The following is an 18,103-nucleotide window of genomic DNA, read 5'->3' as shown; positions in this document are numbered from 1 at the left end:
ATAATTAACTTGATCAAACTCAATTATATTCTTTAATTATTTTTTAATTATTTATATATATCTCTCATTAGTTTAAAATTAATTTAAGCTAAATTTATTAACAAATAGAGATAGAGAATTATATTTAAATTAAAGTTTATCTTTAAAGAATCAAATTTAAATTGTCTAGTATTAAATGATATAATTATATCTATCGTAATCGTATCTAAGAGAGAAATATTAAGGAAAAGTAAAGAATGTGTAAACCAAAAGTTAGGTACACGTAATCTAATCTTGTTGATTAATACGTTTATTTTATGTAACGTGATTTTAGTATGAAAATATGCTATTATAGCGTTATAAATTTGAGAGGGGCATCAAAGTACTTGCAGCATAATTTAGACTTTAAAAAATAGAGGAAATAATACGAAGAATAAAACTCTCACCTCCCTCATCATTCTTCCTCCTGCTTTTCTCATCGACGATCGCCTCTCCGTCTTCTCCGGCTCCCATCGAGCTGCCTCCAGTGAAGGTCAATCACTCAACTCAAGAGTGCTTGCCTGTGCCTCGAGTAAAGTTTAGCTGAAGCTTTAGAAGAACGACGAGCCTAAATATAAAATACTTTTGTTTCCAGATAAATATAATTTAGTATTAGATTACTATAATAGATATTATATTTCACAAGTATTTCTAGATGATTAGCCTGGTGATTGATCTCCACTCCAGGCAGCTCGACTGGAACTGAAAGCTGCTGAAGAAGACGGAGAGAAATATTGCCGCCGGCGATTGGTTTTCTCCTCCTTGTTTTTTTTTACCTCTTTTTTATTTTAATATTTTAGAGTTTTAGTATATTATTTTTCGATATTTGAACGAAAAACCTCCTTATAGATTGCCCTTGAATTTAAGTTACTTAATTCAATTTAAATTTGACAGACTGAGCTTGAGTTATTATTAACTTAATTTGAGTGAAAGGAATGAAGCAAGAGGACACAATAGAGAAATAAGGAGACCAATTTTTGTTGAAGTTGATTCACTATTAATGAGAGATATTCTTCACCTGAATATGAGTGAATCATTTTCACCAAAGATGATTTAACCTGCTACTCTAAATAACTTGGGAACTCACAATTTGTCCAATATGTTTGGGAAAACAGAACTATTTACAAACTAAAGCTACCCCATTAAGAAGCCAGGGTTTACTAGGTCTCAAAATCTTAAAACAATATTTGTACTCCATAAAAGTAACTAAATAGCCTCCCTTAATAGTCTCAGGATCTGAGGATTGAAAAAATAGCCTGCCAAAAGAAAAGGATGATGCATAAGTTGAAAGATACATCCCCAGTAATGTATACAGATAACCCTGTCATGATATTTCCTTATTTGGGGCCATTACAAGTAGTAGAAAATAGTGTGAAAATTACAAATGGTAATGATAATCTGGCGATAGCAAAGAATTAGTCACAACAATATTAATGCACAACATCCTATAGTCTCATGATCTGAACCAAAGCTTATGCCTCGCGGAATGATGCATACAAAATTGTGAAGAAGCCTGCAACTGTTAGAATGTCAGGATGCATTGAGGGCATCAAGTTGGCGCTGCAAATCCTCGAGATCGTCAGTGATGGTGCCTGCCTGTTCCGCAGCTAGTGGTTCTTGATATTTATCGGCAGTAGGAAGCTCATGAACAAGGCCTTCTGGAAGAGCATCTGTACATTTGGAAAGTAGATGGAAGAAACATAAGATGTTCCGAGAATGAAAATGGGAAAAAGAGGTAAGAAACTAAATGCAGGGCAAGCATATTACTTGATGTACTGCAACCACTTGACAAATCCACCTCAGTATCATCAACGACACTGTATGGAATCAAGAATCAGTTATATATATTTGGAAGCTAAGAGTTTGCAATGTAACAAAGCTCAGTTGTATAATATGTTGAAATCAATTTAGGCATCGAAGACATAAAAACACACAATAAGTAGACACTACTTTGGACTTCAATCCTGTAAAATATGTTAAATCAATTTAGGCATTGAAGACATAAAAACACACAACACATAGACAATACTTTGGCTTCAATCCTTTCGCTGCGTACTGGAGTGATTTTACCTTAAAAATAAAATAAACAACCATAGGATGCTTCAAAAGTATTGTAGAGTGAGGATTTTTTTTTTTTAAATAATGCAATGAGAACACTTGCAGCTTAAGGATTCAATAGAATTTTCTGATAACAAGCTACAAAATCTATATAATAATATATGCCTTTGAAAACAACAAAGGTTACATTAGTTTACCTAGATGAAATGCATATTTTAAAAAAGAAGGGTACAATACCAGTACCTCGCTGGAAAGGTCTGACTGAGTCGGATTTAGTTGAGAAAAGTGAATAATATAAATCCTTGTTTGTAGACACTATATCGTCAATCAGAAAATCAAAATGAGGATGATATGACCTAGTTATTCATCTCTATCAAAAAGGTTGTACCTGATGTTCCACTCATTTTCTAGGTGAACAGGGGATTCAATTTTCACTGATGCCTCAGCTTCCATCTTTGCCTTAGCTGCCGCATCTCTAGATGGTTTTGTTTGGTTGTATTCCCTCTACAGTAATGTTTCTAGCAGTGAGATCGAAGACATAAAGCAGCAGAAAGCAGTACTACTTCAAAACCGTGAAATATGCAATTCATAGAAGTATGCTCAAATCATGTACCTGCCGCTCAACACATGCCGCATTTGAGCATTGTGGATTTGGTCTCATTTCCATGGACGGAAAATAGTCCTTGAGCGAATTATATCCCTGCGACATATGTAGCATGAGAAATTCTTGTACTGATCAAAAGTTCAACAGAGTAATTACCTGACATCAGCATGATCATACAAAATTATACAAATTGAGATTTTACTCTATTTTCATGTGGGGAATAGAGAAAAAAAGGAAAGAAAAATATAGGGAACAAGAAATAACTTAAAAATAGAATATGTATATAAGCACATAAAGCTCCATCACTCATCCATACTTAATTAGTATTGGCAGAAGGAAATTTACCAAGTAAGGAGAAACTTGACCAAACTTCAACATGTATTTGAGAGCATTCTGAACCAAAAGACCAGCAACGACTCCCTGGATAATCAATTTAATATCCACTTAAAGTAAGAAGTAGTAACTAGATCAAGACCAGCTGATGTTAGGGAATGCTTTCAAATAGAAAAAGACATTCAAGAATAGCAGGAGAATGAAAACATTTTAAAGATGGAAAGTAAGGAAGTCATTTTAGCTTGTTATATTGTTTCAATGGTCCGAAATATCCAAAAGCAACTAATAATAACCAGAAAGAAACAATTCTGTTGCCTCCTTACTTCCAGAAGGTCATAATATTTGACCTTGTTCAATAAACCACTTCAAGTTACCCAAGCATAAAAAGAAAACCTAGCTGCCCAAACAGCACAATACCAGACTGAAAACTTTCAAATTTCTGTGAATGGATACCACAATCATTAGCAAGCGATACTGTAAATCTGTAATGACGGAAGTTAGCAGTCCATAAGTCAGTCTCATCATGTGGTCGAAGTCTGAGGCCATCATAAACCATTTAATGCTGCAACTAAAGGGCAGATGCAGGCATTTTTAGAGGCTTTCTTGATCACTATTTGGATTTTAGACAAAAGTCACTAATATGATTATGTGGAATTATTATTAGAAAGTTCTCATATTAAAATGTAATATGAGAACCATTTTTAACTTCAGCAACCTCATCAAGGAAATCGTCAAATTCCTATAAGACTGATATAAAATTGATCAGTATGCAAATTTAAAAACTCGAATGGGACAGGAGAAGTATGTGGATACTATAGAATAAAAGACATATATCATATATGCCACTCTAAGCCTGATGTAATCATATTTCAGGTTGGTTAAGAACAAAAACATGAAAATATCTGCAAATCCTTAAGGGTCAAAGCTGTAGAAGAAGTTAGATAGGAGAAAAGTAATGCCAAATAAAAGGAAATGAAATTTCCTTACCATTGTAGTTGGCAGAGAAGCAGCGCATACACCTTCACGCTTGAGTGTGCGTTCATCAACTCCAGATGCCACAACCTACAACTTAGAAACTTTAACTCTAGCTTGATGCATTGTGCTGAAGCAAAAAGGTGGTAAGCCAATAGTTGAACCAACATAACACTTATCAAGATATTGTTCAGCAGAGCCTCTTACAGAAATAACAGAATACAATTTTTACTTGGTTTGACTCCTATATCTCTAAGCAAAAGTCACATGATAATTCTTTCCCCGCAAGATATGTTCCAAGAATTTGAGATGACAGATTGTTCATAAGCTCCACTTTCAAAAAAATCAAAGTACAGTAACACCAAGGAGATCTTGTAGAAGTTCAAGCACAAGAAATGCACCAAGGGGATCATAGGATACAACATGAGCAACCATAATATGGGCAAGAAGATAACAAGACTAAACTAGACAAGTAAGGTCCAAACTGTTTTAAAGTAGTATCAATTGCAAAAAAATAAGCCTTTGCTCTCGATTCCCAACAAAGTACAAATATATTATGGTCATAAAATTTCTACCACACATACCAGAGGAGGAGCACAAGCGAAACAAGCAGTCTCCCCAGGAATCAGTAGTTGTATATGACCTGACACAGCATCTTCAGATACACCTGACATGAAACACTTCCATGTTACTTTATTTTGTTATTCATTGATTGTGAATTAATAAACAAAATTACAAACTACTCTAAATTTCTTTGGAATTGAGCAAGCCATATTATTGATGAAAGCATAACGGAAAGACTTGTATATACATCTTAGATCAACTCCGTTCTAGTTGTAGCAGAACAAATCCTTGATAGACTAAAATCAAGAAATTATCAAAACACATTTGCATGAACAAAAATATTGAGATGTAAAAGAAAACCACCTTTTAGAATAATAAAGGACCATATAGAAAGAAAAAGCACATTGAAAAAGAACAAGAAATCCTGAAAACCTACAACAGGATATACCAGCGATTTCATCATGTGTCTAAGTCTACCAAGCCAAAGATGTATCAAATGCGTTAGTTTCAAAATCTTAGCCAATTGTACAGTGTGGGCTATATTGGGTAAAAGTTTCCCAACATTTTGGGCAATTGGGCTCTTTTACAAGTCCTTAGTCTAGAATTGGCATCATAATCAAAAGGCTAAACATAGGAAAAACTTAAAGATGCCATTTCCTATATGATTTTCGGTCCAGGAGAAAGTCCAAGAGACAAATCAACCGATAATATGGCATTTCTTATATATTTTTATCCATATATATATATATATAGAGAGAGAGAGAGAGAGAGAGAATTTATCCTACCATTTCTTCTCTCTATATTGGGAACCCACAATGCTTTGAAAAGAGAAGTGGTGGGTTCCCAAAATATATATATATATCAAGAGAGAGAGAAGGAGAAATGGGTTCCCAAAGCAAGAAGAGAAGTAAAAATAAAGAAGAAGAGAAACGTCTCTACTCTCCATTTCTTAAGTGGGCAACAACGGCAAACACATGGCCTCTCCACTCTCACTCTCGTAAGCCTCTCTCCTGCCGCCAAAAGCACAAGGCGGGCCGCCAAACAAGGCAGCCTGCCAAGTAACAAATGGCAGCCAGCCCACCATTAGCAGGCTGCCTAGGAGTATTGCGAGGCTGTTGTCTTGCCGCTCTGCCATGGTGGCAAAGGCGGCTGCCATGGCCACCTTTATAAACAGTGGTCAATATTACTATGTGGATATGACGAATACTGGACTGATATAACGATACTTGACCAAAATCAAGAGAAAACTGGTTTCAATTTCTAAGCAGGAAAGTCATTTCGATCCAATCCATTCTTGGGGTCCGAAAAAGACACTGGATATGTCAGTGACTTTGCACGACAAAGGAATTGGTATAGATGATACTAATATGTATCAATAGATACATATCAGCATCGACTAATATGAACCATGGCTTCTACATAACCAATCTCTATGCTTATCATTGTGCTGCCTCATGGATTGAGAGTACACCTTCATACTTGTCACAGTGAATGTTAAAAGCATAATTATCAAAACAAGACCAAAAGTTGCCCTGGTTAGAAGTTGGGTCACTAGTTCAACCAATAGATCACCCGATCGGATTGGTGGTTTATTTAGAATTATTTTAAATATTTAAATAATTTTTTATAGTTCTAAGTAATTCCAAAACTAAAAGAAATATCTATGAAAGCAATACAATTGTATTTCTTCCAGTATTTAGCTTTTTTTAACTAATAGTTAAGTTTAAGTACATCAACTCATGACTTCTACAAAATCACATCTTTGTAACACTTTTGACATTTACATATATCATCATTTTACTTTTAGAAATAAATTACCCTAAGGTAAAAATTTAGAATAGTTGAATATGAAGCACAACAAGGTAATTTTAAAAAAAAAAAACCCAATAAATTCAAAGAAACTTGTTTGGATTTGCGTAGTTCACTGCTTGAACTGCCTTCAATAACAAAATTAAACCAGCTCAGTGATCAGTTCATCAATCTCCATTAAAGTCCAGCAACCTCAAGTATGCCATTTTTTCTCCTTATCTTTTATCATTTTCTCTCTATTCGACGAGCTCCCCCTCTCTCTCCCCTCTCATCTCTGCAGCACTTTCTCCCAGTCCCTTCCCTCTCTTTCTCCTTTTCTTTCTTACTCTCCACATTTTCTCCCTTTCTCTCCCTTTTTCCCCTTATATAGTAATAGATAGAGGGGGAGGCTAGAGAGAGAGTATAGAGAGGGAGATAACTCTCTCTTTATTCTACAATAATTCTTTTGTCAGAATAACAAAAGAGAGAGAAAGAAAGAAAGACTAAGAGATATTAATTCGGATTCAACTTTTTGAATTTAAATTTCTTTCATTTATCTAAATTATATTTTGAATTTGATCTCTATTTAGGTTTAGTTTATATTGGAAATTAAAATGGCTTCAAAGATAAACCACAAGGTACTGACATTATGTGGCAACACATTGTGATACTATTAGGCAAGATAAAAAATGCGACAAATATAATTGGTATTAAGAAAATGAGTTGCGATGTCAGCCATATTAAAGAACATTTGGTTGGAAGATAAAAACATTAGCAACTTGCATTCTTTAGAAGTCAAAAATGAAATATTGACTCATCTAATAGGCAAACAAAAGGATAAACAAACTATAAAATAAAAAGAGTCAATGGTTCATCGATAATTAATACATGACTCTAAAGTAGAATAGGTTAATTATATAGCGGATCTAGTGAGGAGGCTAATGAGCAAATGCAAGTGAAGAGGGTAATAAAACAAAGCAAACATATGTATAATGAAGAGAAGATGAGAAGAATGATGGTAGCCTTGATAAATCTAGATCAGTTCATATGTAGAGAAAAAGAAAATATTGCACAATAGTTCTAAAACTCTTGGTGTTATAAGAAAGTCTAAGAATGTTGGGCCAATTAATGCATAGTTTTACAGAAAAATGTCGCATATAGATTACTATCAAGATAACTTTCAAAGAGATAAAAAATACAAGAAGTACATTGGTAGAGCTATCCCCAAATTTTCTTCTACGGTAGTATTCATTTTAATATAGCTAATAGCCTTTATTATTACACTATGGTGAATATTATACAATTAATAAGATACGTTGTTCAACCTCTTAATTCAAATTGTATTGCTACTAATATCTTGAGTATGGTTTGAAAAATTGGCTGAAACCAATCCAAAACAAGAAATGATATTGGAAAAATCACTAGCATCGAGTCTGAATAGTGTATTTTAGCTGAAATTGGTGCCTTTCGGCTGAAAATTTTCAATTTCAACTAAAACAAGTAATCTGGATTCAAAAACGAGTCCATTTCATATGGCAGACATGAAATATCATATGGGACCCATTTTTTTATCATTTTCCTATATTTATTAATCATCTTTATTTATTTTTTAAAATATTCCTATTCCAATATCTTTCTCACAAGAGGATGCCTCTAAAGGCCAAATCTCTCTCAAATTTTTTTATCTATTTCTTATTTCCAATCAAATCAAATAATTAACTCTCACTTTCACATATTTTTATTTTTTTTCTTATTTTTCATCAATCTCAAATCAACTCTCCCAGCTCTCTTTTTCCCTCTTTACGTGAGTTGAGAGCTTTAGAGACATTCATGAAAAGTTATACACATTTCTCAGCTCCTCTCAACTACTCAACCATAGTCTCTCTTCACATTTCTCTTTCTCTCTCACTTTTAGTCTTTCCCATTGTAGCCCTCTTCCCTCTTTTTTATTTTTTATTTTCTTGATCGTTTCTTATCCGACAATCTTCTTCGATGGTGACAAGTGCAACGATGAGCTCCCATGGTGATCTTCTCTTCCCATCTTTCTATAGCTCATGTATTTATGCGTTCATTTCTCAACTCTTCCCATCTTTTCTTTTTTTGCTATAGCAGCAATGTTTTTTAAACAATAATTACTTAATTGTTTTGAAGTTTAGACTTTAGACTTTAGACTTTAGTCTGTTATGTCTTTGGAGTTTTCAGTAAAAACTTTTTTTCGATATATATGATTTAACTATTTAAGAATGGCTCCTGAAGAAAAGCAACCCGCAGATTATGATATCGTGTGGCAACAACGAAATTGGTGGAAAGGAGATGAGCTCCATGCTTGTATGCAACAACATTAGCTAGAAGACATGGTGATGTAGCCCCATGCTTGCAAGTAAAAAGATTAGATTGTAAATGCAAGATTACATAAATCTGAAGGGAAAAGATAAGCAAAGATTAGACAGAAGAGTTGAGATAGTTCATGAGGAGTTGATGCAAAATTCAATGCAATTTGATAGTGATAGTGATGACACTGATGGATATAAGAATTGCAAGCAAATTAAGTAGGCAGACATACATACAGGAGGAGATATGTCACTTTTTATCTAACGGTGTCAAAATAAATGAGCGGCTTAGGTTAAGACCTCTGTAAAAATAAGTGATAATATTTAAATAAAAATAAGATCATAAAATAGCGCACAAACTCACAGTAATTCACACTGAATTAGTCACAGTGAGTAATGAACGAACTTTTTTTTAGGAAAACAAAACTACCTCAAAATTTACCAAAAGCTAGCTCACTTAGGTTCGGCTCAATAGACTCGACTCAAAAAATATTTATTAATACTATTATATATTATATATTATATATAAGTATATTTATAATCATTAGATCATTGATTCGATGGCTCTTATCTCTACCTAATATTACTAAATCCACAAATCGTGGACTTTCTCGTCTCCAAGCCGCCACTTCCTCCTTCAGCCTCTTCCATTGGCAATTTGGCATCCTCCATCAGAAATCTCCTCTTGCATCGGCGTTCTCCATTGGAAGCCTTAAGACTCCTTTGTTAGCCAGGTAGCTTTCTCTCCTTCCACTTGCACTGAGTGGTCCAGTACTATCTCCTCTTGAGCCACCCATCAATCCACAGAGGCCTCGGATGTAACTTACATCTTTTATAGCCCATTATACTTTCCGAGCTTGGAGTGTTCCATCTTTCACTACCTTTGGCTTTGAAATTTTTTCTTCATTTTGTTCTCTTTAGAGTTGAACCGGAGATTTGGTGAAATAATTTGATTGAACATGGCTAGTTGACTTAAATACTTTTATTAATCTTCATAGATTTGATGCTCACAATTTTATTATAAGGAAGCTTGTGTTATTCATGATTTCATTGCATGCCTATTAGCCTTCAAGATTTCATGGCTAGGTCTGAACATTTGCACTTCAAAGGGTTGTCCTTTCATCTGCAAAAAGTCCCTATAATAGATGTATGAAATTTACCCATTGATGATTTGATGGGATTAAAACTTTTTAGTAGTATGGACATCATCAGATGTGACTTGATGGATGGTTTGATGGGATTTCTTCCTTATTTGTGTGCATCATTGACTTCACAAGGCAATATTTGTTGTTAATTAATAGAATGGACTCATGGAGATGACATAATCATGTAATTTGGTTGTGCAAGGCAACTAGAGATTTGATGTCCCATATTTTACTTTCATTAGAATAGAAGATGCACTATACTAAGTTTGCTTTTCTACATTCCATTAGTGAAGCTGATGTGTAAGTACAGATTTGATGGATCTTGAAACAATTCCTCAAGCAATTCTTGAATGCTAAAGTTATTGAATGTGTTTATTAGAATCTCTTTTGGAACAAAATGAAGTCTTAGTTATTACGAATCATGTGCCCAGTAGCTATCTTTTAGGATATTGGAACATTTTCTGATTCATGATCTGCTGGCTAGTTAATTGTTCTTTGAATTTGCAGAATAGTTTGTCAATATTATCGACCTGAATTGGTGTAGAATGACAAAATAGTTTGGAAATAGTAAAGCATTGAAATTTATAATTCCTAACTGTGCATTGATTTCTTTGGAAACATTTGTGACATGTTAGTACCAAATAACGTTGTCATTAGGTGCCAATCAGATCATCATGGTTGCTACTGTTCACTAATTACTGCTTTCTGAGCTTTCTGAATGTTCATAGGTCTTCAAATTCCATATGGATGTATCTATAGAAGTTTAGAACTACATCATATTTCTTATACCATGAAATTTATTCGTTACCAGTATAATCTAATTAAGCATTACCGCATATTTTTTGCTTCCTTTTTACTATGCATAAGTCATAGTTCTGATAATTTGCTTTTTAGACTTTTGTTCATGTCATCATGATTTGAGATCATGGATCCTAGTTTTGGAATTTTTTTTAGACTTTTGTTCATGTGTATTGACCCATTTCGAGTTGGGATCAGCCGTATCAACTGATCTTGCTTGAGACAAGTAGGGTTAAGAGAGAGAGATGGGGGGAAGAGAGATGGGGGGAAGAGAGACAGGGGAAGAAACAGAGGGAAATAGAGAAAGAGGGAGCAAGAGAGAGGGAAAGAGGAGGAAGAGAGAGTTTGTGGATTGCGGCAGTAAGCAGAGTAGGAAGTCCAATATTAAATCAATACAATAAGCAAAGCAGGAAGTCCAATATAAATGTGGTCCTCTTCTTCATCGATAGCTTCCCAATATCCTTATAGTTTGCCCATTATCTCAATAACCACTTGAACTATCCTATTCTTGCCAATCTCCTCCACCATATCATTCATCAATTTAAAAATGTAATCTGCACATTGAAGTAACTCGTAGCATCAACTGACTTCAAAAAGGTTGCGCAAATAGAAGAATTCAATAATAAAATAATAATATTTTATCTGTTTTGAGTTGTCCATGCGTAATTATTTGATTCGATTGGAAATAAGAAAATGACAAAATTGAGAGCTTTAGCCTTTAGAGGCATTAACTCACAAGAAAGCAATTGGAATAGGAATAATTTAAAAAGAGGACTAAATATGATTAATAGAAATAGGAAAAAAAATACAAAAATAAGCCCCACATGACATTTCATGTCTCCCACATGAAATAGATGCGTTTTTTATCCAGATTACCCATTTCAACCAAAATGCACCAGTTTCAGTCAAAACTCACTGTTCAGACTTGATACTGTTGATTTTTTCAATATATGCTCATGTTTCGATCGATTTCGGCTGATTTTTCAAACCATGCTTTATGGGCATCAATCTTCACTTTAGTGCATGTTTTAGGATTTCAGAATCTACTTATGTGTTCCTATGTTAATGAGTTCTCAAAATTCATCTTCTAAAGTGGCACCACTGTCTAATTCCCCTCGAATCCATCTCTACTAACACTGAAGTAGTCTTTGACAAGTTTTGGAGGTCATTTCATAATCTATTAGAGTTCACATCTGGGTTAAATCTGAGACTATTAGGGTGATAAACCTTCATGTTCTAGAAAAACAAGGACTCTTATTGTAGAACAACATTTGTGTCTCTGTGTTGCAAAAGTCAAGTGGCATCTAGTTATTCATATTTTCACAGATACCAATGGCAATAAAGTTCCACTTTGACCAAATATAGATTGCAGTATAATGAGTCCATGAATATTGGTACTACAATAAACAATCAAACAATCATATGTGCAAGATAAATGACAGTTTTGAGAAGGTTGAAAGTCAAAACGAATATTACCAGACTCCATCCAAGTCTGGCCAAGCTCATTGCATGCCTGAGAAGTAACAAAAAGTAGAAAAACATTTTGCATCGTAAGTGTAAAATTTTAGAATAATAATAATGAAGGCATTGATTTTTCTTTTTTGGGGTATTTGAAATCTTTGTTCAAATCTTCTGATAAGTTAATGACCTTCCGAAATAATGCTGTAAGGCAAATTAATAACAATAATAATAATAATGATCATAATAATCATAATCCTAATAATAATAATAATCACCTGGTTTACGACCATGCGAGCCTCATAGTTATCAACACAGCTCAACACAAGATCAACTCCACTGCTACTTCCCTGCTTCTGGGAACCTTGGCCTTTAAGACTCCCCATAAAAATTTCAAACCCTTTCACTGTAGTGATGTTAAGTGAATAACTCTGAAAAAGAAGATACAAATCACTTATTAGTTTGAAAAATAAATAAGTACAAGATATGGTCAAATATGTCCAGGCTTTACAATCTAGAAAATAGAAAAATACTTCCCGAGTTTCCTCATATAGTAGTTCATACTTCATAAGTTGAAAGCCCAATCAATTACATTGATACAATTACAATGCAGCATGCGAACAGAAATAAGGTGGAAACAAAACCAGACCAAAGTAATGAGAGACTAGCTGATGATAGACCTGATCTTTTCTGAGACTACAACAGATCAATTCACACATGAAAATCATCAGTTCCTAGGTTGATCAATATTCAGATTTAAGGGAAATGACTAGAAATGATGAATTCTATTCATCATTTTTGTTATATAGTTATCAGTATAGGAAAGGAAATCAGGATTGGTATATAAAGTCTATTAATTAAAACAAGAGAATAAAAAGATAGGAAAACCAATTATCAGTTTTGTTAATCCAGAATATGGAAGATGTAAAATGTTCTGAGTCTCATATTTATTCAGACTTCAAGTACAAAATTTCCTCAACAATGAACATGCGGTTATTTGCTGTTGGCATAATTATTCACCAAAGCTGCATAGATGTGTCCTCAAGAGTAACATTATTTTTCTAAATCATAGATGAATGACTTGAAGATAAAGAAACACATTATACTAGTGATGACATTGTTGAAGACACCATAACCAAGAAAGACAGCACACACTTAATTTCAATTTATTTATACTACTGTATTGAATAGAGTTCCCACGATTGTCAAGCTGTTTGCCTAATTTTGTTTCAGGTTTGAGTAGTGATATTGAATCTTAATTATTATTAATTGTAAACAAGCTTATATGAATCATCACGCTCAGATATATTCTTTTATTGAACTTTCCCTTCAGATTTTAGGGAATTCAGATATTTATGAGGCAACTCATTGACTTAATATATTTAAAATTTTGAAATATAGGGTACCTTGCTCTGTAGGGTTGTGTCTAAGCACCCACGCAACTAGCATTTTTTTGTTCGCAAATCTACAACCTACAACTTTTAAAACCGTAACTTGGGTATACTGTGGTGTGGTTTCCTTATGCCTAAGTTCTAACAAAAAAAAAAGCAAAGAAACGGTTAACTTGAATCTCAGTCATGCTCATTGGTATGCTCAGTAACCACAGAGAGATGATTGTACATTTCGAGCCAAAGTAGTTGATACCCGGAGATGACACAAGTTCCATTGCTAAAATAGTAATTAAAGATGGATGAGAAGATAATTTGTTGCACCCTTATGGAATCCAAAGCACTCATTCTAGGGGTCAAAGATATCAAAACAGTCCGATAAAATCCAACCCAATGTGGTTCTATATCCGAGTTTTGTTGAATATTGGCCAAAAAAAATTAACCGTCTTGATATCTAAATATGGATAATCTATGTAGATAAAGATATGAGTTTAAGAATAGTATCCGAATCAATATCCGGATATCCTTATAATTTAAAATGCTATCAAAATAGTGAGATAGAAGACTTTTTGTACTTTACATGATCTCTAATTTACTTTTTGTATATATTGAGTTATTGACTAATTGTGCTATAGATTTTAGTATTGTCATAAGTTCGTATAGATTCAAAAAACAAATATGGATATTTTTGATATCCAATCTTTATATGTGTCTGTACTTAGAGGATATAATAATTAAGTTCATTATCTATATCCGTATCCGGAACAAAAAGATATATATATCGAGAGGAGATATGATTTTATCAGTATCCAGTCCATTTTCACCCCTAATTCACTACAGTAATAAATAAAAGGTCCATTCAAATACAGGAAACCTCTATACCAGGTAAGTTAAGTGAAATATTCATAATTCTCTAGAAGTAACAGTCGATTTGCTTTGTTTTTCTGCTATCCTACTAAAAGCAAAGGCAGAAAAAATCAACTCTAAGCACTGATCTTTTAAGGAGTCTTGAACTTGTGAATAAGCCTTCCAAATTTTGGGTTAGAGTTGAAAGGATTGTTTGTCTTCCACTTTTTAGAAAGAATGGAATGGCTAACTTCTATTTAATGAATTAGAAAATCCTCAAAAGTCAAAACTAATTATCAACATCTAAATGGTTTTTAAGAAGGTTTATCGTTAAGAATGAGAAAGGATTGGCATAAAAGAAATAAATAATAGGAATGAGACAAGAAGGGAGAGTAACAAGAAGAAGCTGGACTAGCCATTAAAATTTAAAACCTTCAATAGTATTTGAGATATATCTGTTAAATACATTTAAAAAATAACTTACATAGTTATCAGTTATAGTGGGAATCTTGGACTTGGAAAGAAATCTCAGATAAGTTTGAGTTAGAATTGGAATCTCTCCTTTTCTCTGATACAATTCCAGTAACAAGATGGCCTTTATCTAATCATCTTACTGTAAGCTCTATTGAAGTCTTCTATGATCATGACCTTAGAATCAAGGAGAACAGACCACTTTCATCTCAACAGCATAGCTAGCTACCTGTGTCGTGCTCTTTTTAATGTTGTACTTTCCTAGTCTCATTGCAAGGTACTGACAAGTGTGATTGACTTTCTATGTACTAAACCTTTAAGCACATATCAATTTCCAATTGTTTAATGGTTAAAACTAAAGAAGCATTGATGTTATTATCTGGAATCAGCTAATTACTACTTAATTAGCACTAAAATGATAAGCTATTTTGTTCAACTTATGAAAGGCGAATCACCTTGTGGTTTCTGTCAACAATTTTTACTGGCAAACATTAAAATCAATTAGGTCGGTGGAAAACAAGTTCCCCATGCATTACATAATGCATTTTCACCATTAGCTGAATCAAACAAATAAATATGTCTATTCATTTAGCAGGAAGCAAATTGAATAAGTAGCTACCTGTCTTGAATGAACAACTTCAAGTATTATTCAGTATGAGTATAAGAAAGTACCATCCAGTGATTCATTAAAAGCTCAAAAACAAGAGAACCAAAGTTATACAGAAGTTGAATGGCAAATATTTAGTGTATATGTTGGCATACCTCCAAAATGACATCAGGATTGATATCTGAAAGGGTCTGGACAGCAGCATCTGTCTTGGTCATTCCTACCTACAATGGAAACACAGTGAGGATTCGGAGAGCCTTACCCTCTTCTAGAACAGAAAATCTTAAACTGATGAGATATCCTCGAATAATGGTGGCATGCATGATGATTGATCTCAATTACATATATCTAAAGGCACAATATGACTATATGAGCACAGATTAAACCAAAAAAAAAAAGATACAAAGTGCATCAAATGAACGAATAAGAAAAGAAAAGGTGAGGTGAGGTGCTTGAAAACTAGCATACCTGGTCAGGGCGAAAGAACAGCCTGTTCATGTTAGCCAACTCCACAGTGTCATAATCATATAACAGTAAACGTCCAACACCGCACCTTGTGAGCATCTCTGCAGCAACACTACCGACACCACCTATACCCTGTGGAGATGATAGCACCAATAAGATGGGACATTTCACAAAAGTAGAGAATTTATAGCCTACATATTCAACAAAAATAAAAATCAATTCTCTAATAATGCATAGATGCTAACCCAAAAGATAGCTAACAAAAATTAGACTAAACAAGCATCTAAAGGTAGGGGAAAACACCAAAATCTCAAACCTCTTCCAAATGTCATCATCTCTTAGATTCAACAAAGATACCAACGAACACTTTAACTCCAATCTAATAAAGACCATTGAACCTCTTCTTCCTCAGCGAGTAATAGAGGACACAGTGAGGGAGATGCTGAGAAAGGTAGAGACTAGAGAGTCATCAGTGATGAAAACATGTCAAAACCTCAGGCTGTTCATATCATTAAAATGACCTCTCTCAAAGAACTTGGAAGGATTAACTCGGAAGACTCCTAATTCATGTTGTTACAACAACCCCAATCACCTGAGAGCTTAATGTTTTTGCTGTTCGACCAAGGAATCAGATGAGAAGCTTATGATCTTTTACTCATGTCCTCAAGGACTGTCAATAGAACCATATTATCCGATCTGTTGGGAATATATAGAAAACCTTTTATCTCATTGCTATTAGCAATAAAAGTGGGCAAGGAGATAAAAGGTAAAAGAAACTACCCAATATAGCTTTCAGACCATGAGACCAAAGAATTTAATACATATTAAACCTGTGAATGGATTCTTTAATGTAAATGGTTTCATTCTGAAATGATGCTATACAGCTATAAGTTACTTTCTATTAGCTTACATTTTTCTATGAACAGAAACTGTGTTAACCCAACAATATTTCATGGATATTAACATGTGGCATGAAACAGCGGCATTGTTTGCATCATCATCATAATCATCATTTAAGCTGTTTCACAATGATATGGGATTGGCTGGAGTACAACTTAAAGATGAAATGATATGAGAGGGCTCTACAAGAATTGCTAAAGTTTTACGGCCAACTATCATCTTGACATCATCCCACCAGAAATCATTGTCAAGTTACAAGATAGAGTACTATATCACAATAAAGAGTATCAGAAGAGAAAACCTCTTCTTGCTAGGACTAGTACAATTCTCGTAGATCTAAAGGATGCAAAATTTGAGGTAATTGGGTATATGACAAATTTGTAATAGAGAAAATTTCATTATTACGAACTTATGCTTAACTATGACTGCTCAAGTAACAATTATCATAACTACCAGTAGTTTATCCCATTTGAACAGTAACATGAGGAAATCTATCGATCTTTCTCTAAATTAGCTTCCGTTCTACTGTTTCAACTCCATCATGATGCAGAAGAGAGAAAGAGAAAACGGACAAATACGCACGACTATCGCAATCGAGAAATCCCGTATCCTTTCGTAATTCTCCACGATACCCATCCTCTGAAGCGCCATCAACCTACTGTACGGGTTGCTATCGACAACCTCCGCACTCATATCCTGCATCTCACATTACCACTGCTCATCAAAGATCAAATCTTTCTTCTGAAAAAACAAAAAGAAAAGAAGAAGATACCTGCACTTTAGATCGCTTCCCGCTTGCCGATTTCGCTGAGTTCATGACTCGACTCACTCTCTGCTGCATCTGCGACAAAAAAAAAATCAAGAAACGGATCGGAATAATCCTCAGATCTGGAAAAGAAGAATTGGAATATTTTTTTTTAAAAAAATTGAGATGTTTCACCTGATCGATGGAGGCTAGGCGATTCGGACCGGGAAGAGAACTCTTGAGCGATTCGAGATCCTGAAGCAGAGATCGGAGCACCTCCTCCATCGCCGATTTTCCCCTTCGATTCGCTCCTCTCTTGCGATCGGATTAAAAAAAATTGCGGGGTTTAACGTTTCCAACTTTCGTAGATCGGCTTTTTGCGAGCGTTACCGTATCGGTTCGGCCGATCCGCTTCGATTAATGACGGAACCGTTCCTGCCGATACGCCGCGTGGAATGTACCGTTACCGATTTAATGGGCCTTATTGGGCTCAACCGGAATCCAACCAGCCCAATTGGCATTAGGATATTCGAAAGGCTAAAATTACATTTGGTTTAATTACATATTCACCCTTAAACTATGATTCATTATCATATTGCACCACTGAAAAAAC

At 34.3% G+C, this 18,103-nt stretch overlaps 1 protein-coding gene across 2 annotated transcripts; it reads right to left on the bottom strand.

The window, feature by feature from the left end:
- Nucleotides 1-1,328: 1,328 nt before the first annotated feature.
- Nucleotides 1,329-17,874, bottom strand: LOC140758331 (ubiquitin-like modifier-activating enzyme 5). 2 transcript variants are annotated; one of them, XM_073094448.1, is made up of 14 exons: nucleotides 17,686-17,874; nucleotides 17,518-17,586; nucleotides 17,328-17,441; nucleotides 15,849-15,977; nucleotides 15,536-15,604; nucleotides 12,347-12,499; nucleotides 12,087-12,123; nucleotides 4,570-4,652; nucleotides 4,001-4,075; nucleotides 3,026-3,100; nucleotides 2,690-2,776; nucleotides 2,465-2,580; nucleotides 1,786-1,835; nucleotides 1,329-1,688 (listed from the first exon to the last, which is right to left on the bottom strand). In XM_073094448.1, the coding sequence occupies exons 1-14, from the start codon at nucleotides 17,773-17,775 to the stop codon at nucleotides 1,549-1,551; spliced, it is 1,287 nt and encodes a 428-aa protein (XP_072950549.1). In that variant the 5' UTR covers nucleotides 17,776-17,874; the 3' UTR covers nucleotides 1,329-1,548. The 2 variants fall into 2 exon arrangements, with proteins under 2 accessions (XP_072950549.1, XP_072950558.1); XM_073094457.1 differs by having other exon boundaries at nucleotides 17,328-17,459; nucleotides 17,686-17,737.
- Between the last annotated feature and the right edge of the window lie 229 nt (nucleotides 17,875-18,103).

This window comes from Typha angustifolia, chromosome 1 (assembly GCF_048772165.1).
Source record: "Typha angustifolia cultivar Huaian chromosome 1, ASM4877216v1, whole genome shotgun sequence".
NCBI lineage: Eukaryota > Viridiplantae > Streptophyta > Magnoliopsida > Poales > Typhaceae > Typha > Typha angustifolia.
This window is presented reverse-complemented; position numbering and strand designations above follow the sequence as displayed.

Bases quoted from the DNA above. Each gene is read 5' to 3' on its own strand.
- LOC140758331 (XM_073094448.1), bottom strand. From the start codon at position 17,775: ATGGAGGAGGTGCTCCGATCTCTGCTTCAGGATCTCGAATCGCTCAAG. The intron at 4,653-12,086 runs GTAATATTCGTT...GTTTCATGTCAG, and splicing joins CCAGACTTGGATGGAGTCTG to GTGTATCTGAAGATGCTGTG. The intron at 4,076-4,569 runs GTATGTGTGGTA...TCTAAGTTGTAG, and splicing joins TCGCTTGTGCTCCTCCTCTG to GTTGTGGCATCTGGAGTTGA.